We start from the raw sequence: 27,213 nt of genomic DNA, 5'->3' as shown, positions 1-27,213 counted from the left end.
TTGGGGGAGTCAAGATAAGGAGCTGGAGGCTGCATGGGAGTGGGCAGCCCCAAATGCAAGCAAATTTGCACTATTCAGTGTAATGATGTGGCCCACCTAAAACATGCACTTGGGGTGGTGCCTTACTCCGAAATTCTTGGCAAGCACTTTTGGCGATAAAAGAGATACATTGGGCTTGGGTTGCTCTAGGGCATTTATGGAGGTGTGAATAACCCATGCTAAAAAAAAGGCAAAGACTCCAAAATACGTCATGTACTTCTTTATAGATGAGTAAAGGCTCCGCAATCTGTGAGACTGGTAAAAAGAGTCAGGCACTTCCTCATTCTCTATTTTTTTTTTTCTAAAGAAACAACAAAAAAAACCAACCCAGTGATGTACTCTGTGCTCTTTATAGGCTGGCTGCAAGGAGCAGCTACCCCACATGCAGTGCCGGAAGGCTCAGATGCATCATGGCTTCAAATGTTCCCTCTCGCTGTGAAGAGGAACAAGTTGCCATGTGTCAGCTAAGGAACTATATGTGCATTTAAGTGACGTACACGCATATGTGTATCCTTAGCTCCCAGCAACAAGGGACTCTGATGGGGCTTTGAGATGCATTGAGTCACCTGTGGTTTGCTGCAGCTGTAGTGGCCAACTGAGGCACACCTCCTGGCCAGAGATCTATGTGGAGTTGAGTACATGTAAGCCTTTGCTGCCCTTTTAGTCAGTAGAAATGAAATAACTTTTTTGACATGTGTTTTAGTTATTTACTTTAGGTTGAAATCCATTGGACCTTAGAGGTGTCTATTTTATATTCCTCATTGGCTGCAAAGGGGAACTGACAGCACAGATTTAGACACCTACAGGTAGGAGGGAGTCTTCAGTTCAAGAGTTCCAGTGATCCCCTCTTAAAATAATGGTCTGCCTGAGTGCTCTGGCAGCTACATCACCTTGACACTAACACTCCTGTAGTGTTGTAATGAACAGGACACATTATAGCAGCAGGAGTATGCTCTAAGTTGTCTAGTACTCTTGATTCCCCTCCTGATAGAGCCAAAGGTTAATGCAAATACTCATCTACTGCTGGCCATGACATCCAAGAATAGTGAAAGAAAACCCAGGCAAGAAACAGAAATAAGAGAAGAGTTTGCATGGGGTTGTTAAGCCTAGAGAAAAGGAGGCTGAGGGGAGACCTTCTCACTCTCTACAACTACCTGAAAGGAGGGTGTAGCGAGGTGGGGGTCGGTCTCTTCTCCCAGGTAACAAGCGATAGCACAAGATGAAACGGCCTCAAGTTGCACCAGGGGAGGTTTAGATTGGATATTAGGAAAAAATTTTACACTGAAAGGGTTAATAAGCATTGGAACGTGCTGCCCAGGGAAATGGTTGAGTCACCATCCCTGGAGGTATTTAAAAGATGGGTAGATGTGGTGCTTAGAGATGTGGTTTAGTGATGGTTCTTGACAGAGTTAGGTTGATGGTTGGACTCGACGATCTGAAAGGTCCCTTCCAACCCAGGCAATTCTATGATTCTATGATTCTGTGAATTTCTCCATAAGGGCAGTGACGACAAGGGGGTTACAGATCAGAAGAATGAAGCTGGATGACAGATTTCATGATACTGCAGCAGAAGAGCAGAGCAGCATATGCCATCAGAGCTTGTATAGGTTAAGATGTAACTTTTGACTCCATCAGAAACAGAAAAGCAGTCTAAAAATAACAATTCCTGAGAGGGGAAGGAGAGAGCAGAGAGATGTGTATTTGATATAACAGGCCCCAAACACAACACACTAGCAGTTTCAGATGGGATTAGAAGTTTTGTCAAGCAGTGATGCAGAGAAAGAAACTATATTCCCATTGGGAGCAACGAACAGATGGATTCTCATTTAATGCCTAGATTTGAGCCTGTGCAGAACATTTTGTATGATTTATAGGACAGTGTAAATGGATGCTAAAGGAAGTCACATCAAGTTTTCCTTAACTGTGTGTTGGTACAGAGGATAAAAGAGTAAAAAATTGGTTATGGGGGAGCCTGAGGAAACTAACAGTGGCAAAGATAGCTACTCAGCAAACGACTGGCTTTAGAAGGCGGCTGCAAGTTCTTGAAGGTGTGAAAAGGGGAGGTTTCTGCCATCCAAAACTGCTTGCCTCGCAGAAGATGATAAATTAGACAACTCTGATTCAGCTGCCAAAATGAGCTTGCACAGGCCAGGAAAATCCAGGTTGTGCATGGTCACATAAAGGATTCAGTAGCAACGCTGGTAAGAATTAATAGTGATTTAAGAGAAATGGGCATAGTTTCGTCTAAAAAAAAGTGTTTGAAATTCACCCAGAAACCAAGCTAATTATAGGATAAGTTAAAACCTTAAGTATCTGACTCCACACTGCAGATACAAATCTGGTACCTATGAAGCCTCTACAACAAATCCTCGCACAGTTAATTTGCACATTTTTAGAGGCACTACTTATGCCAACCCACAGAAACAACAGTTTTAAGAGTACAAAGGTGAATGAGGCAGTAACTAATTGGAAACAAACAGTTGGATGACCTCTCTGACATGAGAAAAAGCTACTGATCACCAGATGCCTGAGGAAAATTACTTAATATATACTACATTACAGTATTTTCTTTCTTTCCTGGAGACCATCCTTTATTTGGCAAATTATATTTTCTCCGGCCTTAAGCAGTCTCCTTCGGCAGGTTTCAGTATATAAGGACTATTTTGCTACCATCTGTCAGTTACTGCATTAAAGGGCAAGAACACAGCCGAGCATGTGCAAACCCAGTACTTATTAGAAGTGAAATGACCTTGCAAGAACTAAATACGCTATGTGGAAGGCTTAATCCAGGTTAAATCACACCTGGAGATCATTAGGGACCTGGCTCTATTCATTATTCACAAATTATGTCTGGTATCAGAGAACATGGAGGCCTGATTTGACGATGACAGCTCCAGAGCTGCTCAGCATGAATGCAACCATTCTCTGTGATGCTCTCACCATTGCCAGCTTGGAGCTTTTCCCCGCAAATGACACATTTGTCCTTCAGCAGATGATGAAAAGACATGAATTTCCCTCGTGGACTTGACAAACCCTGTGATTCTGCAGGCACCCCTCGGTACCAGAATTTTGATTTGTGACTCTCTGCTTTTGAACCAGGGAGGGAAAGACATAGAGAGTCTTTCTGGAAAACTTTCAGGAGAACTTGCTGGATAAAACAGAGGGTGGCAGAATAACAATTTTCTCATAGGGACTATTCATTTCCACAGGCAGAACTCTGGCACCACCACTGACATGGAGCTGATGGCTGTGGAGAATTGTATATGGCAGTTTTCGCACATGGATTTATACCTTAGCCATGTCCTGGCGGTAAGGTGGGACAGAAGGTGGGTTTGTGCCATTCTCATGTACCCTGGCTTCTTTTGGAATCAAACGCAGAGGCACAGGCACGTGGATTGCTCCAAAAGATTCCTGGTCTCACTGTCCACCATGACCCACCACAGAGCAGCTGGGTCCCACACCGTAGACACAGCAAATAAGAGTGTGACTCCTGAGAGAGCTGCATTTGCCAGAGAGAGAGACACAGAAGTTCTGAAGAGTAGAAGAGATGTAGTGACTTCGTACAGAGGATAGTCGCAGGTACTGTAAGAACAAAAGGCCAGCTCTGCACTCCAGGGGACTGGAAGATCAGAAAGCCCCAGATATTTAGGCTGGATGACTCGGGTCTTTTGGTTCTTCGTTGGTTTCTTTTTCCCCGCTATGGGAAAGTATGATAAAGAAGAAGTTCTCAATCCAGACATCACTCATCCTCTACAGGTCAGTCTTGCACCACCACAAAGAAGGCTGACAGAACATAAAATGTCTGATCTTGCCTGGGGCTTCTCTCTTTAGCGAAAATGGTTCTCTCTGGCCTAAAATGTTCTGTGATCCTTAAAAGATATTGTGGTCAGCATCCCTAAAAATGGGGGGAGCGAGGACTTGCCATTCCCCATAAATTCTGACCAAGAGCTGAGCAGGGCTTGAACAGTAGCTGCCCTACATGGAAACTGCTCCTGCCAGAGTGCAGCTCCACATCACCCGTTGTTTAGGACTCTGCTTGAAAGGCAGAATATGGGATTTAATGAATGTGACATTGAAGACACCTGGCATGTGATCAGGATGCAAATGACAAATATCCAAAGAACTGAAATACTCCTTCCGCTATCTGGGTAATCCAAATATTTGATAATTACCTTTATATCTAGGGGGAATGACGACTGAATCCCGTAGTATACGGGATTCTGCAGAATTGTGTGGCGAGTGGGTAAAAATAACATTATGCCTTCTGAAAGACCCAGTAAAAAAAATTAGTAAAATCGTACCAGACTCTGAAAGAGTTTGCAAGATATGTTGGTGTTTGTGTTATATGCACAAAGCCAATTGTCTGAGGCATTAAAACAGTCGCAGAAGAAGGAAAGACGAGATGTTAGACACAGCAGGCATATGACAGAGCAACTGCTGGATGTTGCTAGATGTAAGGGATACACCACACTTTCTCATCAGCCAGGGGATTTATCAGAGAAAATGAGTAGGAGAAGAAAAAAAACTATATATTTGAAACACAAGCAAAAATCTTGCAGGCTATTAACAGCAGGCTGGAGAGATGCTGTAAGCTTGAAAAGAGAAGGTAATTTTATGATTTTAATAGAAGAAAAAGCCACGCACATGCAATACCACATCTGCAGTCCCTAAGCTTTTGAAAGGCATATGTGTACCTGCTCTGAGTCCACAGAACTGGGCTCAGACTTGACAGGTGCTTGCCCAAACTGCTTATTGACAGCCAGGCAGGCTTGACGATTCTACTGCAAACACGGGTAGAAAGTGGCCTGCGACACGAAGACTTCACGTTTTTCATTTATTTTCATTTACTTGGCAATCTCTTAAAGTCTGGTATAGTTGTTTTTGCTTTGCTGGTCTTTCTTTAAATGTACTTCAGACCTACATCTGAAAATTTAATCTTGCTGTTTTAACCTGAATGGAGCCTAATTCGGTTTTCAATCAAGTGAATGGAAGCCTTGCAATAGATTCAATGCATATCAAGTCAGACATCTTAAATTTATGGGGACAAGCAAGGTTGAGGCGCAGGACAACTTCTGACAGCTTAACATGGTTGTAAGTTGAGAACGGGCTACTGTCCTTGTCTACGTTCTTATCCATGGTGAATACGAAATTATTCAATCCAAGTTGAGCTAAACTGCAATGAAAGAGCTTATTTAAATTTAACTTAAATGAAATTTCCTTGCAAATGTGGCAACGTATGAGTACACTCACAGACAATGATCGTGACTCAGATGATCACAGAATCACAAAATCACACAAGTGACCTTGGGAGGTCTCTAGTCCAACCTCCTGCTCAAAGCAGGATCAGCTGTGGGGTTAGACCTCATGGATGTGCAATAAGGGGTAACAGTCCAATGGCTGGATAAGCCTCAGCAGTTTCTGTGCAACATCCCAACCCTCATCAAACAACATGTGGGATGTGTCATCAACAGATGGGTGCTTCCGTCTCCTGCAGAAGGGATTTTCCAACCATCACTTGCTGCTTCCTCCTGATACTTGTGATCTCCATGAGCACAAAGAAGGACAAAGGTACCATCACAGATGGGGAAAGCCCAATAACCTGAGCAACCTGATCTAGTTGAAGATGTCCCTGCTTACTGCAGGGGGGTTGGACTAGACAACCTTTAAGGGTCCCTTCCAACACAACACATTCTATGATTCTGTAACCTAATCACAGAAAAGAGAGTCCCCTGACCCAGCTCTTCCCAGGGCTGTCACAGGAGAGCATCAGCCCCAGGGGTCGAGCAGAACACCTATCAAGACCAGTACCAAGACAACGGAAATGCTCTCTAGATGATCTTACAGACTGAGGGGGGTGCTGCCTGTAGGGGTATGGGACTTGTTACGGGATGTAGGGGAAGCGCTCTTGGGATTGTACAAGATTTAGTTGAGGGTCCTTAGCAGGGAAACAAAAGGCAGGAAAAGGGAGGGATCATGGTGGTTTGGGAAGGAGATAAAAGGGGATGGTCACGTGTAAACAGGTTGCTGGTCAGTACACTTCTGTGGCCATGACATGCCCTGATCAGTGCATTACACTTATTAATCTCAATTTCTAACTCTTCCTGGGTGAAGGACTCTCTATTCTGTGTGCATGGGTGTCCGAGCAGAGCAGCTGGAGTGGGATCAGGGGTCAGAGGGACATGTGTCTGTGGTGCTGCACTTAGAAAGACCAGGCTGTGTGCGTGGGCTGTTCGTGATCACCGGTGAGCATCAAGCCAGACCATGCACTGAGTAGGACAATAAGCATGGGAGCCAGGTACTGAATGGCCGTAGGTCTGGGATGGATCAAGGAGAGAACAGAGAGACTGCACGTGACCTAATGGAGGGAGCAGGGATCCAAGCCAGCAACTGGGGACATCGTGGGGTCTGGGGAATGACTAAAAGACCTTTGTGTGTGTGCATATGCGTGATGCAGAGGCCAGATAGGATAGACTGAGAGTAAAAGGCCAGTTACTGGAGGGATCCGCATTGCGTATATGCATAAGCCTGCATATATATTTTCTACTAAGGGACCTTTATCCTGGTCAGCCAGAAAGGGGAGCAAGACGAGGCCATCGGTGCTGTTTGCGATTGTGAATGCTGAGTTTGTGTTGGCTGTGTGGCTGGCCATGTGTATATGTATGTATGTGATGCATGTGTTGTATATGCGTGTTTGTGCACATGCCTGTGGGGAATATGTGCTCATCCTCGCTGCAGGTCGATCACATGGAGCTACGACCACCTTGCCTCTGTCAGGCTGCAGGATTCAGCAACTCCCGACAGCAGCAATGCTTGGTTTGGGACAAATGGCTCTAATTCTTCCTTTAATGGAGCTTGTTCCTCTTCACGGGCTGCTAGGGCACTGTGCTGTGCTGTGATGTGTGGAAATTTGGTTGAGCGTCTGAACTCAGATTGAACTTAGATTGAATATTAGGAAAAATTTCTTCACTGCTAGGGTGGTCAAGCATTGGAACAGGCTGCCCAGGGAAGTGGTTGAGTCACCATCGCTGGAGGTATTTAAAATACACGTAGATGTAGTGCTAAGGGACTTTTTTAGTAGTAGCTTGGCAGTGCTAGGTTAATGATTGGACTTGATGATCTTAAAGGTTTCTTCCAACCATAATGATTCCACGATTCCAACTCTGACCGTAATTCAAAATTCACCAGGAACATCATGTGTGTTACACAGCTCTTCTTTCAGGATATCCTCTTACAGGGGCTGTTTCTGACTCTCTGCTGACTACTCCTGTAAAAATACTTTAGTGACTAGAAAATTGCTCATAATCTTTGATTAATCTAATTCTTTTGTTGCTACAAATGAATTGATCTTGTGCTAGCAAATTAACTGCCTCATAGAAATAATGTATTTTTACATGGTCCTGGCTCCTCACAGCCTGAGAGTTGAATTCGGTAAAGGGGCTAACATTAAGTCAGATGGTCTTGCTGACACACTGTCTATATGTAGAGAGGTCTCTTGGCCTTTTCTATGTGCACTGGGTTAACTCAGCTTACAGTAACAAATTACAGTGTTGCATCACAAATAAAAGGAATAAGGCAAAAAGAAACCATCTGTCCCAAACCAGAGCCCTCACAAGCAGCCTGGGCTACATTTAGAGTTAGCATGAGGTCACCAACACAGCAAAAAACCACTTGATTTTCGGTGGTTTTTTTCCAGGGTCTCAGAGGATCCTCCTCCTTCTCCTATCTACCTAATGATGCAAAAGTACGTATTTGCCATATGCTATACTGTTGGCGAATGTTGTATCAGTTTTTGCTTGTGACTGGTCTATCATTAGAAATGATACAGACCAGGTGTCATCTTTTCGTTCAGATCAAGCCTAAACTTGATAACTTATTTTGTGCTATGCAAGAAACCAGCCACAGCACACTGTAATTAAAGTACATTAATATCGGAATTTACTTTGAAAGTACACTAATAGAGAATTTGCCAGAACTGTAAATTTAAGAGTGCACTAGTATTAACAAATAAACAGCTGACAACTGGGTTGAAAAATTATCTGGCATTAAAATTACAGGAACAACAATGAAGAAAAATTAGAACAGCGAATATAAGGCCTTGCAAAAGAAGCACTCCAAATGCACCTCTATGCATCGAAGATTAGTTTGTCTGATTTATCCTACATGACAGAACTGTTTTCAGGAGTAAAGATTAATTGTATTATGGTGCTCTTGACATCCTATTTTTCCATCCTATTTGCCAGAGAGATGCTTTTAACTTTTTCATTACAAAGCTTTCACTATTATAACTTTCACCTGCTGAGTTTAGGCAACTAGCAATAATCTGAAAATGCTTTTCTCATTGAAACTATCTCTTTATATTGTTCTCATTGTATTTGAGCACATCTATTTTATGGGAATGTACATATGCAAAATACGGATGACTAATATGAAAGTTACTTCACGCTTATTCTTAAAAGTATGATCAGGTTGCTTCGTTTTCTAAAGCTGGATTTATGTGTAGGTTCCTGATGACTTAACACAGATGTTTTATGTGATGTGAAGGTGGTTGTTTTGCAAGGGAAAAAGTAATTGTCATTTTGCACACTTTGTGTTAGGGAATTGCAGCAAACCAACGGCTGGCTGAACGAAAGCATCGCCTGCCCACCAGCTCTGCTGAAGTCATTGTAGGAGGGGATACTTCGTGTTTACTTGAGACTGAGAACTTGTGAAAGCCCTTTCAAATGGTCTTTAACACAAATATTGCTCTAGCAATGTCCTGGAGAATGATGCACTTCTAAAAAAAAAGTTGAAGAGAAGAAAGAAAGGCGATTCGTTTCCCTTCTGGGATGTGTAGAATTGTTTTGAAAATGTCTTCATTGAAATAACAGGAAGCAATTGGGGTGAAAAAAAACCCCACCTTAAATGTTTTAAGAGAGTGAATCGTTTTCAGCAAGGATTTGTATTTGGAAGATATTAATTTTAGGTATCTGAAAACCCAGGGCAACCCCCATATTCACAGGAATCTCCACATCCGAATATATGAAAAGCACTTGAAACAAACATTTTGGAGCACTCATTCCTTTGGCTTGGATCTTGATTAGGATGATGAACTCTTCTTCAAAGAAGAGCGTCTCCTGGGAATACCGAAGTTCCTTCCTGGCTTCTGCCTTTTGCTGTCTATTCCTTGAAGGACTTCAGCAGGTTGGAGGGAGCGCGAATGTGGTGTACAACCCCTGGGATTGCAGTAGCAGGCTTGTGGCTGAAGCAGAGGTGGCCCATCATCCTTCAGGTGGTTGCGGGGGAGCCTGCGTGCTCTGACAAGCTGATCTGCCTTCTACACTGTGTGGGTTCAGCACACAGCTGCATATGTATAAGGCTGAATGTTATTCCTCACCAGAAATGATGGGATGACTCCTGTATACGTGTGCGGTATAAATACTCGGGGAAAATGCTTTGGGATGAAAGGCTGCACATAACGATCAGATATTATTAAAATGTCAGGCAGCTCTGGGCATTGAAGAACTGTCTCCCTGTGGAACTCATATGAAATTTAAAGTCAAAAAACTTTTGTGATTTGCTGAGTGGGTGGCTGAATGGGTTTTATCATTGTGTCTCAGAGTTCTCTCTTCTCCGCCTTCAGATGACGGGAATTCACTCCAATCAAAAGCCAAGTTACGATGCCACTCCGACACTTTTAATTAGGGACAGGGGAAGTGGTGTGATTTCTTGCTGCATATTAACAAAGGGGTTATTGCTATAGCCCAGATCTGCTTCAGTTACCACACTGCGTGTCAGAATATACCTCAGCCTGCTGTAGCTGTTTGCTCCCCACAGGGTTAGAATCCTGGCTGAAACTGCAGAGACCGTGATTCAGCCAGCAGAGAGATCTTCACCGTGCTAATGAAACTTTATCGCCGTCCTCTAACATGCCAAACCAGGGCTGGAGCGACGAAGAGAGGAACTCAGGGGGACTTGTTCTATCAGCGTGTAAGAACTTCTGAAGGCTGAGCAGGCTCTTTGATAACACAGTCCTGAACAGCCAGTTAAACTCCTGTTATTTTTCAGGCCTCGTGGTATTGAATTCATGAGGCGGTCATTCCTCACGCTTGCCGTGGCAAGTAGGAAAGCTGCTGATCTGCGAACGCTCATAGCTGCTTGAATTTATCATACTCCACATGCCTTAAATTGAAGGAAATGACTGATGGGAAGGCTACAAATAAATGCCCGGAATGGAAAAGGCAAGAAGTAGAAAGAGGCATGGCCACTCCTCACCACCTGGTTCTGGTCCCACTGGGACAGAGGAATCTGAATACAGACAGTAAATGGGTCCCTGTAATCCCCTGGGGCCTTTATGCCTCGCCTCAGTCAGGGTGCAGAGTTCCTGCACCTTCTTCTAACAAAATAACACACCCATGATGAGAAAGCAAACCCCACATTTCTCTCCCCTCAAGGGGCTATCATCCTTGCACGGCACCATCACTCTTGCTTGTTCTCTTTAGAAGATTAACTACATTTGTTAAACGAATTAGTCGACCCAATACAATCTTGCAAAGGGAGCAGTTAAAACAAAGGGGCTGGAGAGTGCATGTAGCTCACGGTCTTGTAGGGAAACGCAGCTTTGAACCTTCTCATGTGGAGGAGAGAAGCAAACCCCATCTCCTGGCATCCCCTGTGAGGGACGTGACCCTTGAGTTCTCTCTCGGGTACGGAAAGGCTGCCAGCACCTGCTCCCCACCCTCAAAGGCACCCAGCTGTCATCACCTCACTTTTTTGCAGCACCCACCTGCTAGCGTGTGCTCCAGAAATGCCTGCTGCAAGGCCAGAGGACCCCAGCCAAGCCCAGGCAGCGACGCCCTGACTCGGGTCAGCTTGCTGAGGCTGAGGTTCACAGCTTACGAACCCCAGGAACCCAGGAAGCCCAGACAGAAAAGAAACATGCATTTCCTGACATATGCAAGCCCTGCACTGGGGTTTTCTGGCCTGTAACTTTACGCTCAAATTGCTGTTATATTAGTCATGTGGAAAACATTTTTTATCACAAGCCTGCGTTGTTCTGTGAAGAGCAAGCCATTTGAAGAGTGAGCTAGCCAGGAAACGGCTGTTGCGCTCACAAGCAATTGACGCAAAAGCATCAGCAGTCACTTGGGATCTTAATCTCATTGACGACCAACTTCTGTTGTGCCGAACCGCTGGGACTATTTCAGCAGGCCTTACACTCTTCCACTTCCCTTTCCTCTCCCTGTGTTCAAGGGCATTTTTCATCTCACCTGGCTTGATGTGAGGCAGTCACAGAGCACAGAGGCGCCTCATCCTATGGCAGGTGTGTACTAACACATACACTAACGTGAGATGTTCATAGCAGGTACCTTTGGGTGCTTCTACTAAAGGCTTGCATAGTGAAGTACAAGAACTGAAGTCTGACGAGTTTGATGGAGTTACAGACTTCTCCAAAAATTGAAGGGGGTTAGCTTTTTAAATCTTTGCCTGGCTTGTTGCAAAAACTAGCCTCATTTAAGAGCTGTCTTTATTTGTCTTGCATAAAGATCATAGAATGGTTACAGTTGGAAGGCACCTTAAAGATCATCTAGTTCCAACCCCCCTGCCATGGGCAGGGACACCTCCCACTAGACCAGGTTGCTCAAAACCCCATCCAACCTGGTCTTGAACACTTCCAGTGCCTCACCACCCTCACAGTAAAGAATTTCTTCCTAATATCTAAATCTCCCCTCTTTCAGTTTAAAACTATTACCCTCATTCTATCACTACACTACCAACTCTCACAGCCTGCCTTTATAGGAGAGGTTTGGACTCACTCCAACAAGTCCACGTCCTTCTTATGTTGGCGACCCCAGAGATGGATGCAGTACTCCAGAGAGTAGAGCAGAGCAGAGGGGCAGAATCACCTCCCTCGACCTGGTGGCCACGCTTCTTTTCATGCACTCCAGGATGCAGCTGACTTTCTGGACTGTGAGGGCACATTGCTGGCTCATGTTGAGCTTCTCATCAACCAACGCCCCCAAGTCCTTCCCCTCGGGGATGCTCTTAATCCACTCTCTGCCCAGCCTGTATTTGTGCTTAGGATTGCCCTGAGCCACGTGCACTTGGCCTTGTTAAACTTCATAAGGTTTGCACGGGCCCACCTCTTAGGCCTGTCCAGGTCCCTCTGGATGGCATCCGTTCCCTCCAGTGTGTTGACTGTGCCACACAGCTTGGTGTTATTGGTAAAGAAGGATCATCAGTGATTAACCGTACTATGTGAAAAGAGAAGACTACGGTGTAGTCAGGAATAACATCACTCTCAGTGTAGCATAAAGTGAGCAATTTAGTAAAATGGTTGACATATTTCATCCTGGGTATACTCCTCCTCAGAGTCAGGGATCATCTGGTAACTGCTTGAAAAGCAGATACGGAGGGGAAAAATTAAAGGAAGAATCAACATCAAATGTAAGATGCTTGGCTGAACTTGAGAAATGCTCTGATAATAGCTTCAAGCATTCAAATGGAAAAATGCATCCCTACTTAGTATTATTGATTTAATGTCTGGAGAAAACGCCACAGAATACTGTGTCCAAGCTGCTGGAGAATGAGGTCAAAGTCATTACTTTGTTCAAACAAAACAAAAAGCTGGTAAAAAAAAAACTTGTGGTGAAATCAGTTTCACTCTCTGAAACGTATTCATTTTATTATGCCTTGGTCATAACGAAGTACCCTAAAAGTCTTTTGGTGATATCCTGGCTTTTTAACCTGATGGGAATCTAATTATTGACTGCAACAGAGTCAGAACTTTACCACGCAATTGCAATCTGGTCATTCAAAGTGCTTCTGCAACTATGACCCATCTCTTGCTTTGGTGTGAACTTGCAGGACCGATACTCTTAACTACCATTTTATGGCACTTTTACAAAGGGTAGGAGTTATTCACAGGAGCTTTCGAAGGCAGGCAGATAGGTGTCAAGGGACAGTGCCAAACTCCTGGAAGAAGATCACTGAGTACTTCTAAAATGAGGCTTGTGTAAAAAAATCTCCCTTTCTCCATTAACAATAGAGGGACACCATGGATACTAACCTTCCCACCCCCGAACTGTGATATATTCACCAAGGCTGTCGAACTGTATTTGCATGCAGTGCTCTATGTATACTGAACTCATCAGCGAGTAAAAGTTCTTTGATCAAAACATAGAATTAACCTATATACAAGCGGCTCCACAGAAAGCCACTGAACGTACAGAAAAAGTGGAAGAATAAATTCCCTTTATAGACTTAGCCACAAAACATGTGATTAGCATCTTCAGTGTCCAAAATGTTCTCTACTCGAGCACACCTCCCAGGCAAGACTTTTTTTCACGTTGGAACTGATCATGTCCCAAGAGTCTGGGAACATCCTGGAAGTGGATTGTATCTGAAATTATTATTGTCTATTGGCCATTATTTTCTCTTCAGTTAAGACAGAGATGTGAATTAAATATCATTATATTACGCGGCAATGAAGAGGAAGTTAAGAGGGGGGCAGATTAGAAGCAAGAAGCAATCTTTTCCTAACGGCAGGGCCGAAGGAAATGAATGCTCAGTGACAGCACCTCTGGCAGTCCTGGGTGTTGAAGACTTTGTTAACACCAGACCAGGATCTTGGGTTCTATGTACTGCTTGGGACTGACATTTGGCCTTTCCTGCCGCAGAGTATAGTTGAGAAATGTACATAACAAATATTACTGCAGGTACCTGGCAAGTCACTCATGAAATGCACTTAGGACTGTTTACAGAGCCCTGTAAGATGGTTTTGCTTTCTGGAAATAACAGATGTATTGGCGATACACTAAAATTTCTGGGGTTTTCCCCCAGATTTGTGTGTGCATTGCCATGGCAGGGAAGGTAACGTTGCAATTGCTCCAGTCTCTTAGTTAACTGTGCTCAATTCCCCTGCAAAAAACAACAGAAAAAAATGAAGATCGGTCCATCTATAAGTGGTGCACGTTTCAAGATGGATGCTTTTCTTCTTCCAAAGGTGTCCAGACCCTTGTTTCCCTTTCAGGATGGTCTCACATAATGAAAATGTAGAAGACGCACCAGGATAGGTCTAAGTATATATTTTCATCTCTATCTGCTTTTGCTAAGAAAAATATTTCTAGGTTTTATTTTAAGAAACAATATTTTTTAATGTAAAATATGGTGCAGACCAGTGCCACCAGCAGAAAGCCTGAGGATTGCAGGAAATGATCTTTTGAAGATTACAGTATGGGCTTTCTTGAAGCCTATGCAGCGTGCCTAAAGCTTCTACTGTCCTTTCTAGAAGCGTGCTTTTCTGGAGTAACTTATCTAAATATGCCATAGCGTGAAGATTAGATTGTGTGTTCAGTGTATAGACATACGTTGCCATTTTTCCTTACCAACACCTCCCACTCTTGCTCTGCATGTAAAGGTGTTTCATTTGCTGAATGCAACCTGTCAACTGTAACAAAGATGTCCTAATCCCATTATATGCATCACAGTTCACTAACAACCACGTAGGAGCCACCAAGCCTTTTTCTCTTTGATCATCACAGATTTGCACACCAGCCGAGGGCAAGAACCATGAAGTCTGCTGAGAGTAGATGCGGAGAGACAACCTGCAAGGCACAACACCTGAGCACTACATAGCTGATATAAATGATAATTGTTTAAAAGGTACCTCAACTTCCATTTCACGAAGTTCATTACTGTAGCAAATGCTTTAACATCCGTTCTTTCCCTCTATTTCTCTATTTCCATTTGTGCTGCTACGCCTTCTCTGATTTCATGGTGGCATAATTGTTGAATACATGGCTGCAACTGTGACTCAATAACGGTAGCTGTCTGGTTTCCCTCTTCGCCATTAATTTAGGTATCGACTTCTTTTCCTAGGAGTCTAACATTGCTATGAGATCACCATGGGAAGAGCTCACAGCAAACAGGAGCAGAGAACAGTTTCTATCCTATGGAGAATTCAGGCATTTAAACAATTCCTGCAGTTACAAACTGGAACAAAACATTACATTTTGAAAAATTTACCATTAACCGAAGATTCTGAAATATTTTGGTTTTGGTATCTGGGAATGATGTACTGAAACACTCTCTTCACACAATTGAAATGGTTCATTTTAATGCTATTTCAACCTTTATATTATATAAAAATAAAAATTTCAGGCTCTTCAGTTTTATCCAGTTACATATGAGCCAGAATGATAAAAGTTGGAAGCACTTAGGTAATTTTCCTTTAAAACATTTCAGTCTTGCAAAACCGTGTTTCATCCACATTTTTTGAGAGGAAGCAAGGTCCTGCAACCAGCTGCTGTACAAAGACAAGTTTTTTAGGTAGCAAATGGGAGCGTTTCAAGATCATGAGTGGATTAATGTCTTTATTTTGGTTTGCAAACAGAATCTTTCAAAGGGGCGATGGGACGCTGTGCAGACAGACTGCAATTGCAGATTTGTTGGAGCTATCAGACAATATTGAATGTCTCCTGTCCAAACGCTGAGAGCTATGAGGCTCTATCGACTTCACTGCGGCAACGGACCACAATGAATGAGATTCAGGAAAGGATTAAAAAAAGAGAGGACAACATTCCCTTATCTTGAAGCAGTTCCGACAATTTGAGCCTTCCATTCAGGTTCAAGATAAACCTGCTTTCCTGGCTGTGCCGTTAGACTAAAATAGATGTTAAAATATATTAGTGTTCAGACTGTTGCTAGTTCTCTTGGCTGCGAGGAAGATACCGCATATAATCAGTTTTAATTTTCATATGTTTGTGACAAAGCGCAAAGCTGCATGGTTTGGATGACAAACATAGCAGGAAAGTTCTCCTTTTTTCTCTCTCCCCTTATCCAAATTGCTGTTTTGACTGCAATCATTAAGGGAATAACAGAAGCTTTATTTTGGCAGCAGGTTTTAAAAAAACCATGACCTTAACAAGTCCTTTAACGATTTTGGACAAAATAATGACTCAACGAATTAATTTAGTCCTCTTGTGCAAATTAACTGTTTCCAAATTATGCATGTACACAAATCACTTCGCTCAGAACTGAAATATGGCCAGACTTGCTCAGCTGCAAAGGTGGCAGCCACTGAGACAAACGGCGTTAACTTTGTAGCTTGGGTAATCCTGGACAGGACACTAAGGCGAAGTATTTCTTTTGCAGTCGTTTCCATGGTATCTTTAACACCCACATACAGCAAGTAGGACATCGGTTGTTAAAAGTCTCATCCAAATAAATCCTACAAAGTAAATTGCATGGAACCCAATTTATCTACCTCGAAATGAAGTTTGCTGGGATTTGAACCTGTGGCTTCAGGAAAAAAAAAACCAACAGCCAGCAAACAGGCTCTTCAAACCTGATGTGCAAATCATTCAGCCATTCTATCAGCTTTAAGACATAAATAGTAAATTTGAAAGCGTATGCATGCATATATATATATATATGTAAACCATACATAGATAGTTGTACCTACATTTGCCTGAGATTCATCATGCCCGTTGATTTCTGCTAATTCCTTGGCGCTTTTTAACTGGAAAGAGTAAACAAAAAAAAAAAACCAAAACACAAAACAAAACACAACAAAACAAGCACATTACTTGAGTATTTCACGCAGTTATCTTTGATTTATTTGAAGGAGCATTTTATAAAGCTTCCAATGAGAAAAACAGATGGAGCATATAATTCTAATGAGTTTTTGCTCAAACCATTTTGAAACCAACATACTTAAGGCTTGATAGGTTGGCAAAAAAACCCAAGAAAATAATAAGACTGGGTCATTATTTTTTAAATAATAAGATTAGAAAGTAGTTTCAAGACATAAGAAGCGCACAAAATTGGCTCTCAAGAATAATAAACGATTTAATTTCCCATTCTTGTTGCTATTAATTTAAACTTTACAATATCTGCAAGTTGCCACTAGCTAAATAGTGTTTTGCTAATGATTACTTTTGAATGACATATTTTGAACTGTTTAAGATGCCAAAGTGCTACTCTACGTTTCCTTCCTGAGGAGGCATCTAAATAACTGACATGACTCCTGGGTATGACGGAAGAGGAGGTGAAGGGAAGAACAGCTCTGTCATTTAACCAGTGGCAGGAAGAACCGAGGAGACATTGCCAGTTCCTAATATAAGATCCGAACCAAAACTTTTTTTTTTTTTTTTTCATCCTCTTGAATTAGCTTTTTGGCGAAAATCCAGGACTGGGGATTGTAAAAATCATTCCCAAGAGATTTAAGGCATGTCCTAGCTCATGTCTTGAGCCACAGTAAAATATGTAGTCATTCGTCCTGTGATTGAGCAAAGGCAGAAAGGAGCAGACACTGCAGCTCTCCTGAGCCTATAAGCTGTGGAGGTTTGTACACTTAAATGAAGTGCTCAGAACCATTCACTCTTCAGGTAAATCTCTGAGAAGTCGTGCCTTTATTCTAACTTCATTCAGAGTAGGTATCTGAATTAAGTTATTCCAATTTAAGTTATCTCTGGGGTGGAGGGAAATGGGGAGCAGTAAACAGAACTTTCCTTCGCTTTCCTTCTTTTTTGGCAAAGAAGCTGGGGTTGATGCAACTGTTGATGATACAGCTGCGATCCTGAATGACAACAATCCTAAAATCCAGGTGAAATGGAACACTATTATGTTTCGGTTAGGTGTCTGACTCAGAAGCGTTGGCAGACTACCACCCTAGGGCAGCTAGGTTACCTCCATCATCTTTTTGCCGCCTGGCAGGAACAGCTAAGCTGTGTGTGATTCAGCTTCCAGCTTCTCACAGTTTCCAATCTGACAATGAAGGCCATGGTCTCTGCGCACCTTATTATGCAGGGCTGTAAGCTGCACAAGTTCAGGAACTGCTGCTCAAGCCTCTACACTGGTCCTGATGGCGAGGGAAGGGGGTGGCAATCCCTGATAAGGCAGTACAAAGGAAAGCTGGGGACTGCAAACTCATCAGGTGTCCTGGTTCAATTCACCGATGCTCATCTTTCAATAGCCTCGAAAAGTCTGCAATTTATACTGACAGCAGGGTGGTGCATTTCCAATGAATGCTACATGTTTTCCCTGCACTGAAAAAATAACCATCCTGTGAAACCACCTCACTGTGAGGACGGCTGGTAGGAATGATCCGACAGGGCTGCTTCCAGCCAAGCACCAAAGTTAGGTATTTCTGCATTGCGGTGCAACCAAAAGGGACCGTTCCCTGATTCTGCCAACTCTTCGTTATAGAAATTCACCTCACGTGAGCAGTCCGATTGAGTTCCGCTGAATCACTCATCTGAATATGAGGTCAGGAGAGCACGCTCGCGTATGTAAAACTGCTCTGCACGCTAATGCCGTGTCCCGAGCGCTCAGGGAGTGCTGCTCATTATTTACCTTTCGCCTTTCCTTTTCCAGGCTGATAAAGTGTCGTCACCCCTTGGTGATTGCTGGCTTCTTGGGCAACGCTCTGCATGCGTTCTGCTGGTGACGTACCACTCCCTCATCAGCCACACGTGTGTCTGACAGAGGGTGGGCTCAGCCCCTAGCCTATGCTGGTCTGGCAGGTTTTCATCCCATCATGGTTTCCCACCATCACTGCCCTGACACTGCTCCACTGGTTAACGTAACTCTAATGCAGACAGGATGCTTGAGCCTTTCCATCTCTTTTATTGCCTGCCATGCTCTGAAAAGGATGCCAGAGCTCAGGCACGAAGGTGCTAGCATCCACATCTACACTAGGACCACTTCTGTAGGAGGTGGAGGTGAACCGGTGAAGATAATGGTGGAAAACTTGTGGGTAGAGAATATGCAACTGCATTACCACAGGCTAAAGGGGTAAAGTCCCTTTTTTCCCAATATTGTTTTTTTCTAAATTAAAATTTAAATTATATTATTCTCTCACATCCTAAATAGTGAAATGTTGCAATAGGAACCTCAGAAAAACACACAATATTGGAATAAAAGGACATGCCTTACCCCCTAGGCAAGGGGCTCCATCGCAGGTCGGTGGAGAACGTGATGTTACCAGCAGAGCGCATGCTGAGGCAACGCACTGAACTACGGCCAGTAACAAGCAAGAGCCTACCCGAAAGGAAAGGAGAAAGGTTGAGGAGTTCTAAGGGTCTGATGCATCTAATGCCGTGGTCGGGGTAGGTCTGACATAAACCAGCGGGCACGAACCCCTCTGACAACCAGAGCTGGTGGCCACGGGCCAGATCTGATCCAGAAACCTTTTGGCTACTGTAATGCAACGCAATACAGGAGAAAACGGGACCTCTCCCGGCAGGATGTCCCAGGCTGGATGCGGCTGGGTTGGTGCGACTGGATGAGCGCGAGATGTGCTGAGCCAGCAGATGTGCTCAGACACAGCTGCACCTCTCCGGGCAAACATGCCTGTGGTGAGGCAGGGCGGGATCCCTCTGCCAGCTTGAGACGAAAAACCAGATTTTAGCAAACGTATCACAAAACCAAGCCATAGAATCCAGGCGGGAGCCCGGCGCTATTTATTTTTGAAAGAAATGTTCGCATTTACTTGACTCCGCCTGATGATTTTCAATACCCATTGTGGATAAAACACACAGATGAGCTGCGGTGCTTGTAAAGGAAAGCTGTGAGCTTTGGCAAGTGGGGGTCATTACTGCTAGGGCTTCTGCTGTTCTGGAGAGTTTTGGAACCAGTTCAGGGTTGTTGGAGGAGCACGCTGTAGTGCTCCTCAGGAGTTCTGGCTACTTACAGTCTTGGCCTTAGGCGTGTTTCAGAGCTAATTCTCAAGAGAAATGCAGATCCATCCTGCCTTTCTTCCAGACACTGTTTCATCTGCCTGCCTAGCATGAGCACACATTTGATTCACAATTAGTAGGAGTCTGCAGAGATTCAAAAGTCTGCCCTGGTGGTCCCTACCGGAGCCTAGCATTGTAACATCTTCCCATACATTTCTGCAGCATTTAATTGCTACCAAGATGTAAAATAACGTCACGCAATTTCATTTTTTCTTTTTCAGGAATTTTATAATGCTATACCTTGAATGCCATGTAAAAATGGAAATGAGATGCAATTATCTCAGTAGATCTGGTGGATTCTGTGCTTATAAAGACTCTGTCCTCACCAAATCCATTCTTCTTCACAGCGCTTTGTGTAATACAGTCTTGCATCAGCTCTCATTTAGAAGGTTATCTCTGTAACCATAAGTGCTAAGAACATGTATCTGAACACAAAAGCTTTATTTTTCCCAGAATCTAAGTTGTTAGTTTCTAGATATATTTGTCACCAGATATGCTCAAAGACAAATGTTAAATGTGTCACAATGTCACAGCTTTCATAATGACGTTAAAAAGATCTGAAATAAGCATGGTTTACTTTCCCCAATATGTACATTAAATGTATAAATCTGTCTGCAGATGTATTCAGACATACATGCTGAAAAATCTTGAATATGAGAATCATCACCGTTTTGAACCACTGCCATCTGAGCAATTCAGATCCCGCAGTCTTTAAACTGCAAGTACTCAACCCAGGCACTAAGTATTTTAGTTCATAGTTTATCTGGAAAGGATTAAAATACATTTTCCAACCAGAGACTGTGCCTGCAATTCTGGCGTGTCCAAGCCACGTGGTCTACACAGACAACGCGCGTTTGGGCACACCGTGCTCGCACACAATGCACCGTTTCCTCTCCAGATTTACAGGCTTAGCACCACGTTTTCTTTTTGCTGCGTAACTACCCATCTTACCACGCTTATAAAACAATCCTAGCGAATACACTTCTCAGTGTCATAGAACACCTTAGTATCAAAGAAGGTATGACAATCAGATTTACAGAGGCTTGCTTCTCACTGCTTAAATAATTGCATTGATAGGCACTCTTTAAATGCCATTATCATGAAGTTTTTTGTATACTCGTGTCTGCATGAATAACACTGGAGATGCCACGCTCTTTTTCTTCAATACTAGTCCTAAAAGAAAGAGCTGTTCTGCTTCAAATATGTTTGCTTTTCAGGTATTTTTAACTCTCCCAACGTCATTTTTTTTTTTTATTCAGAGTGAAAACACATTTCACCGATATCCATGTAGAATAACATATGTGGAAATGTTGCTCAACACATGAAATTCAATATTGGATAGTGTCAAATACGGGCCCATATTCACTCTGTTTTCTCAATCTCCGTGTTAGCTCCAGCTGTGTTCACAAATGCTAATCAGAGCAGGCACACAGGCCACAAAAGGTTATGTCTTGCTCACGGCACAGTCTGTGGTCAGACTCCTGTGGATTTTGGAGGTGAAGCCGTGAGTCCTCCGTCCCCTCAGCACGCCTAAGCCAGCATTTTTCTCCCGCCAGAGACACTCACCTGTTCCTGCAGGACTTTAAGCATCGCTTGCGTATGTGTTTGCTCTTCCTTGGCTTGCTCCAGTTCGGATTTTTTGTTATTTAATTCTTCCTGGATGCTCAGCAATTGCTGCGCAAACAAAAGAAGTTTCTGGTTAGCATCGTCGGGATCCAAAGCGGTTTTAAATCCTCAGTTTGATAAATCCGCATTTCAAACAGTGCTTTGCAGTCTGCTCCTACGTTTATTATTGTTGCATAATCTGCTGTGCCTAAATGGACCAGAGGTAAACTATTTTCATCTGCATCTCCTTCTGCAGCAGTGCTCCGCGAGTAACGCGTCTGTTAATGTGTGTTAAGCTATTTGTTACGTTAAAGTAGAAACTCCTGGTACAGTATATCACCCACCGAGCGACTGCCACATTCATCTGAACCAAAATCTTATTTCCAGAAGTATATGCGGTGGTTTTAATAATACTAGGGTAAACACTACGGTACATAAATAATTTAAAAGCACAGCCCTTTAATATAATTAGTCATTGGCCCACAGCCATTTTCATTCTATGCAATGCAATATTCTGGAAAGCTTTCACATCGAGTTGCCAAGAAGAGAAAAGCTTTCCTTTTTTTCCCCCTTGTGCTGTGATATTTTATTAGATCAGGAAGACTGACGCCCTACAATCAATATGTCAGCCAGCAAGACTGCTGATCTGAACTGTCAAAACAAAAAGCTATGACCAAAACCTATTTTTATGAAGAGAATTCCGGGATGTAGGGACATCTTTAAAAGCCCATGTCCCCTGGTCTTGGCTAGCTTTAGGTTCTGCATAGATTTATTGTGACTATCAAGAGCAGGTCAGTAGATTTAGTTGATTCTGAAATAATTATATATTTTTGTATCGATGTGATGAATGTTAGACACTGCTGAAGAGCAAGAGGAGACAAACAAGATTAAAAAGGGGTTTACGGTGCTTTCCCTTAGTGATCAAGAAAGGAAACTATGATTTGCTGGGGCAACATATTGCTTGTAAGCACACTCTTTTTTAAGGACTACTTAAACAAAGAATTCCTTTACTAACTTGCATTACTGATCTAACCATGTGTCTAAGAGTCTAAAGCTTAGTTTATGCTTGTGCTGAGGACTGGTAACTCTGACTAAGACCAACGTTGCAGTTGTTCAGCATCTCGGTAAGTTATAGATAGCAAACCTAGAAATAGTCCCTGGCCTTGTTCCACCACTCTGGAAGTCCCAGGCATCAAAGCACTTGGTGCCAGTATTGTTTTCAGAGCTGCTTGGAAACAGATGACATTGCAGGGACTGATGGAGTTATTGGTAGTGTGTTTCTGCTGTAAGTGAACACCAGTATGATGGATTAATTCAGCTACTGAAGTGAAAATACATGTGGGTATATGTCTGATTATATCTCACACACTTTACGGTCCAGCTGGGTTAGCTTTCTGATGGATCTTGCCACCTGGACTGCTCCCCGGGAGCCTTCAAGAGACATTCAGGTATGTGGATTCACTCTACCACAGCACAAGAGCACTTCAAATCTCAAGATTTTACATACAGTGAAATAACAAGGTCTGTTCCACTGAGGCTCCCGCCCAACCAGCTTTTGTGTGGGAAGCTCTGCTTTGGCATTTCCTCACCAGGGATGGATTGCCTGTGTTCACCTTGCCTGTTGGGTACTGGTCTCTACATTTTCTGAAGATGTGCTGAATTTGTGTATATTGTCATATATCACACACTGATACCCATGCAGGTCCTTAGCACAGTTACAGCTTTCCAGGCATTTCATAACTTTTTAGCTCAGAAGGGACCATTTGGTCACCTTGTGTAACCTCCTATTATTACAGACCATTAAGTTTCTCCCAGGATAGCTCTAGCTGATGTCTGCAATTTAGAAAGAAGAGACTCCAATCCTCGGAAGAGAAGCAGAGCGTACAAGACACCAGAAAGACAGCATAAGCCCTTTCAAGGGTCACTAGCTGAGACACCTGAGGTTTGGTAAGCAGATGCATCACCTATATAGGGGCTGGTGAAATGTCCTCTCCTTCCCATCTGCAACCTGTTTGACCTTACACACCTGAACATGGCAAGGGTTTTTAAGAGAAAGGAGTCTTTACCCCCTATCTCAGTCATCTCTGAGCAGTTATGTCTCACCAGTATGCCAACCTCTGATGATTCAAAGGTAGGAGCCAAAGTGAACAAAATGATCTTCACACAAAGTCAGGAATTCATCTAGCCAACTATGTACTGGGGGGGGAAGCCCTCTTTTTGTCACCAGGCAATCAGCTGAAACCTTGAAGGATGGGATTGTGATTATTGTCATTGTCTCAGTGCAGTGCTACAAGTACTAGGGAGTCTGAGGAAGACCTCACAAGAGGTTTTGCTTGCTCCACAGCCTCTGAAGGAAGTGAATAGCCACGCGTATACAAGGAGAACATCACCACCATCCAGACTGCACCTTCATCCTGCTTCAGAGATTTTACTCCAGCTTCTGGGAGAAACCCTAGAGTCCATCCTTATGATCAATATAAACTCCCATCTGGAAGACAAGTGAGTTTTCAGTCCATCTCTGCCCCTGGAAAGCCTTTTTGCTACTGAATGACTGTTACAAATGGGAAATCAAATTTCACTCATGGGTTGAACCTGTTATACTTACACCAGAACTGAAATCTCCTTCCCCATCCCACCCACCCTCTCCACATGATTCTCCCATGGCCAAGTTCTACAAACCGCAGATCAGCTCACAAACTTCCACCGTTTTATTTTGACATCTCCCACTGTGATCTCCCACGGTGATTTAGCCTAATTATATCCCTCTTCCTTTGATCCTGACTTTTTCCATTTTGTGTTTGAAGCAATTTTTCCAAAACTGTCCGACCATGGGAGGAAGCGGTGTAGAAGACACTCTCTGAGGGCACGTATTTGGCTCTGGACCAGCCAGGAACAGGCATCCCAGGAAAACATACAACATGCTCAATCTCCTCGGGGTAACAGAGCGTGCATTCTGGTCGTGGTATGAGCTGCAAAGCACTTGGTAGGAGATAAAACCTTCCAGCAGTCTTAATGGTTAAACTGTGAACTACTGCAGGCTTACTGTGTGTGCAAAGGCTCCGATTTCCAAAGACAGCAAAAGGGTCTTTTTTTTCATGGGGGTGGAAAGCAGAGTATCTGTAACTGAGGTGCCATATTCCCACTCACACAAAAGGTTTTTCTTTCACAGAACTGGGACCTTCCCATTTGACCCCCAAAGATGTCAGAATTGTTTCAACCTTGTAGCCATTCCTTAGAGGTTTAACCTTCTTTCTTTTTCTCTCCCTCATACTTATCTCTAAAAGCTGCAGAACCTGCTCATTTTGCCTGGGTCGGGTTCTGAGATTTCTTTTTCCTGAGCGGTTGATGCCGCCACCAGGAAGTTGTAACAAGGAGTTATCCCTGCCAAACGGCATATTTTTTCCCTTCTAGTCTCATTTTGGAAAAGGAAGAAATAGCTTTGACTGAAAAAAAATATCAGCCTAAGCAGACGAACAGCCTAAAAAATTTCAGGACAAACACGTGATGCTTGGCAAAATTAGAAGCAAATGGGAAGAGGATCTTACACTGGCAGGAACGAGGCAAGTTTCATAACAGGGACTGCTGTCATGCCTGCTTATTAACAGACAGCCTCTCCGTAAAAAACGTAATGAATGATGCCAAGAGGATGGTATTTAATTATTCAAAGTTATTTTGTTTTTCACATAAATGTGCTTATTAAAAATAGATCCTATAGATATTTCTTCTGCCCTTCGGATTGCTTGCAAGCACACACCACAATCAGTTAAAATAAAAAAAAATTGGTCTTGGTTTTAATGTTTGTGCTGTCTGATATTGTTCCACCTACTTTGCCATCTCATCCAGCATTTCTGCCGGAGCTTTCCCTCATGCCCACCCACCCAGCTTTTGCTACCCCGCTTCCCACCCCTTATATCCTGCTGACTTGTCTCAGAGCTACTGCCAGCACAGCTGTCAAAGTGTCCCTTCCTTCAATCTTGTCTCACCTCTCTGGCCATTTCCTTTAAGCCCTGATGCCCCCAACTTTGTGGCACAGCTATGGCATTCAGACAGCAGATCCCCAGCGTCCTCGGGCCAAGGAGTGACTTCTTGGTTACACAGCCAGGAAATACCTGGCTGATTCTTCTGTTGCCTCCCAGTGGTCCTCAGTGTGCAATTCTTTGGGTCTCTGAGGGTCCCCTGCAAGTTATGCAAGGGTCTTTTCCCTGAGACAAAAGCCCAGTGTCAGGAAGCCGAAAAGCATCTTACGGTGCTCATGGCAGCTCTGAGGATCCTGGAGAGAGACACCTGCACATGGTAGAGCTCCCTCAGCACCAGTCTGGAAGCTCAGCTGGTCTACGTGCAAGCAAAACCATTTGTCACCATGGCTGCCAGGTTGACCCTAAGGGATAAAGCCGTGTAGTAGGTCTAGATCAGACTGGTAGACATCACTGATATCCTCTTACTGGCATTTCCAGAGAGGAGACAGGAAAGGAGAAATAATTAACCTACAGGTTGTCTCTCCAGAGACCAATCAATGCATTTTAGACAAAAAAATGCAAGGCATGCTGGTTTCCAGTGCCAGCTCTGGAGCTGCTCTGTACAGAAATGGTAAATATCACTCTCCAGTGTTAAGCTTCCTTCATTCACGAGGACCAAATCCTCCCTGCACATAAGCAGGTAGCTAATTTCTTTATACGTCGGTGGGGGGGAAGGGTGTGTGTGTTTTATTTTGTTTTTTTTTCACACATTCCCACCTCCGGTGCTGAGTCTCTGTCAGAGACAGTTCAGCACCGCCCATATTGCACAGATCTCAAAAGCGCAGACAGAAAATTACCATCTTAAGCCAGTCTTCGCAGCTTCTGAAACAGTAAACATAGATGGCATTATTGAAGCCAGCTGAATTACCCAGACTGTGTACAACGCGGTGCCAGTGTGGCCAAGAATGCTAACAACCGAACACACAGTGCCTCAAAATATACGAGAAGCCCTAAAGGGAAAGTAATAGCTTGCTGTAGCGTACCACTGTGCAGCCACGGAACACTCCTTCTCTTTCCTCTCCTCCTCCCTGCCCATGGTTCTTCGTTGCTCCCCAAAAGAACAGTGTTACATGTGTACATTTAAATATAAATTACGGACATATCTGCAAGCGTGGTCACACGCCGAGCCTAGCAGGACAGAGAAAGGTCTCTGAAGGAAAGCGCGGTTCCCAGCATGAAACCATCAACTTAGCGCGCTAAGAAAAGGGAGGCAGATCAGAAGAGACCACAGGGCCTGAGGCTGCACTTAAGATACTGTAAGGCTGACAGAATAATGAAAAAGAAAAACCAGCATTTGCCACAAGTTTAGCAGTTATGCTGCTGAATGGTCCTACCCTTGCTATTTTGGTTATGGTTTTCTCAACAGCTGCTTGAAATGAAGTACGAAAAGGTTACAAAGACCTTAAAGAAAGGGGAATAAAGAAGAGCAGACAAACGGACACCTCTGAGGTGGCAGCGCTGGCTTTGATCACAGGTTGCGCAGGCGGTTTCAGCATCCCCAGCCTGTTCAGCCATGGGAAGGAGGCACATCAGTCAAAGAGGGATGGTCTTACTGAACCAACTCGGTTGAATGGCCACCTCTGACACCTAGTGAATTCAGGCAAACCGAATTCTCCTATCCATATAATGTTTGGGGGCAGCATATTACTCTCCACTTACTACCTATAGAGAATATGTCCCTGTAGAGGAAAAACCGGGAGACCTGATTCACTAGGTGCATAAAATGAAGGCAAAACTTACACGCCTCAAATAGGCAGGCTGTAACCCAACCAAGGCTACTTTTTTCAGTCCCCATGAAACCAAGGCTTGTACACTAAACAGAAACCCTGGGAAGC

General features: G+C 43.6%; 1 protein-coding gene across 9 annotated transcripts in view; it reads right to left on the bottom strand.

Moving 5' to 3' along the window:
* The window catches only part of ENOX1 (ecto-NOX disulfide-thiol exchanger 1), a 380,407-nt gene that overhangs the window by 8,350 nt on the left and 344,844 nt on the right, over positions 1-27,213 (bottom strand). For all 9 annotated transcript variants that reach the window (XM_054206709.1, XM_054206718.1, XM_054206658.1 and 6 more), the window contains 2 exons: positions 21,324-21,431; positions 16,481-16,537 (listed from right to left, as the gene is read on the bottom strand). In XM_054206709.1, the coding sequence (XP_054062684.1) occupies positions 16,481-16,537; positions 21,324-21,431 (165 nt within the window). The remainder of the gene's footprint in view (positions 1-16,480; positions 16,538-21,323; positions 21,432-27,213) is intronic.

This window comes from Rissa tridactyla, chromosome 1 (genome assembly GCF_028500815.1).
Source record: "Rissa tridactyla isolate bRisTri1 chromosome 1, bRisTri1.patW.cur.20221130, whole genome shotgun sequence".
Lineage (NCBI taxonomy): Eukaryota > Metazoa > Chordata > Aves > Charadriiformes > Laridae > Rissa > Rissa tridactyla.
This window is presented reverse-complemented; position numbering and strand designations above follow the sequence as displayed.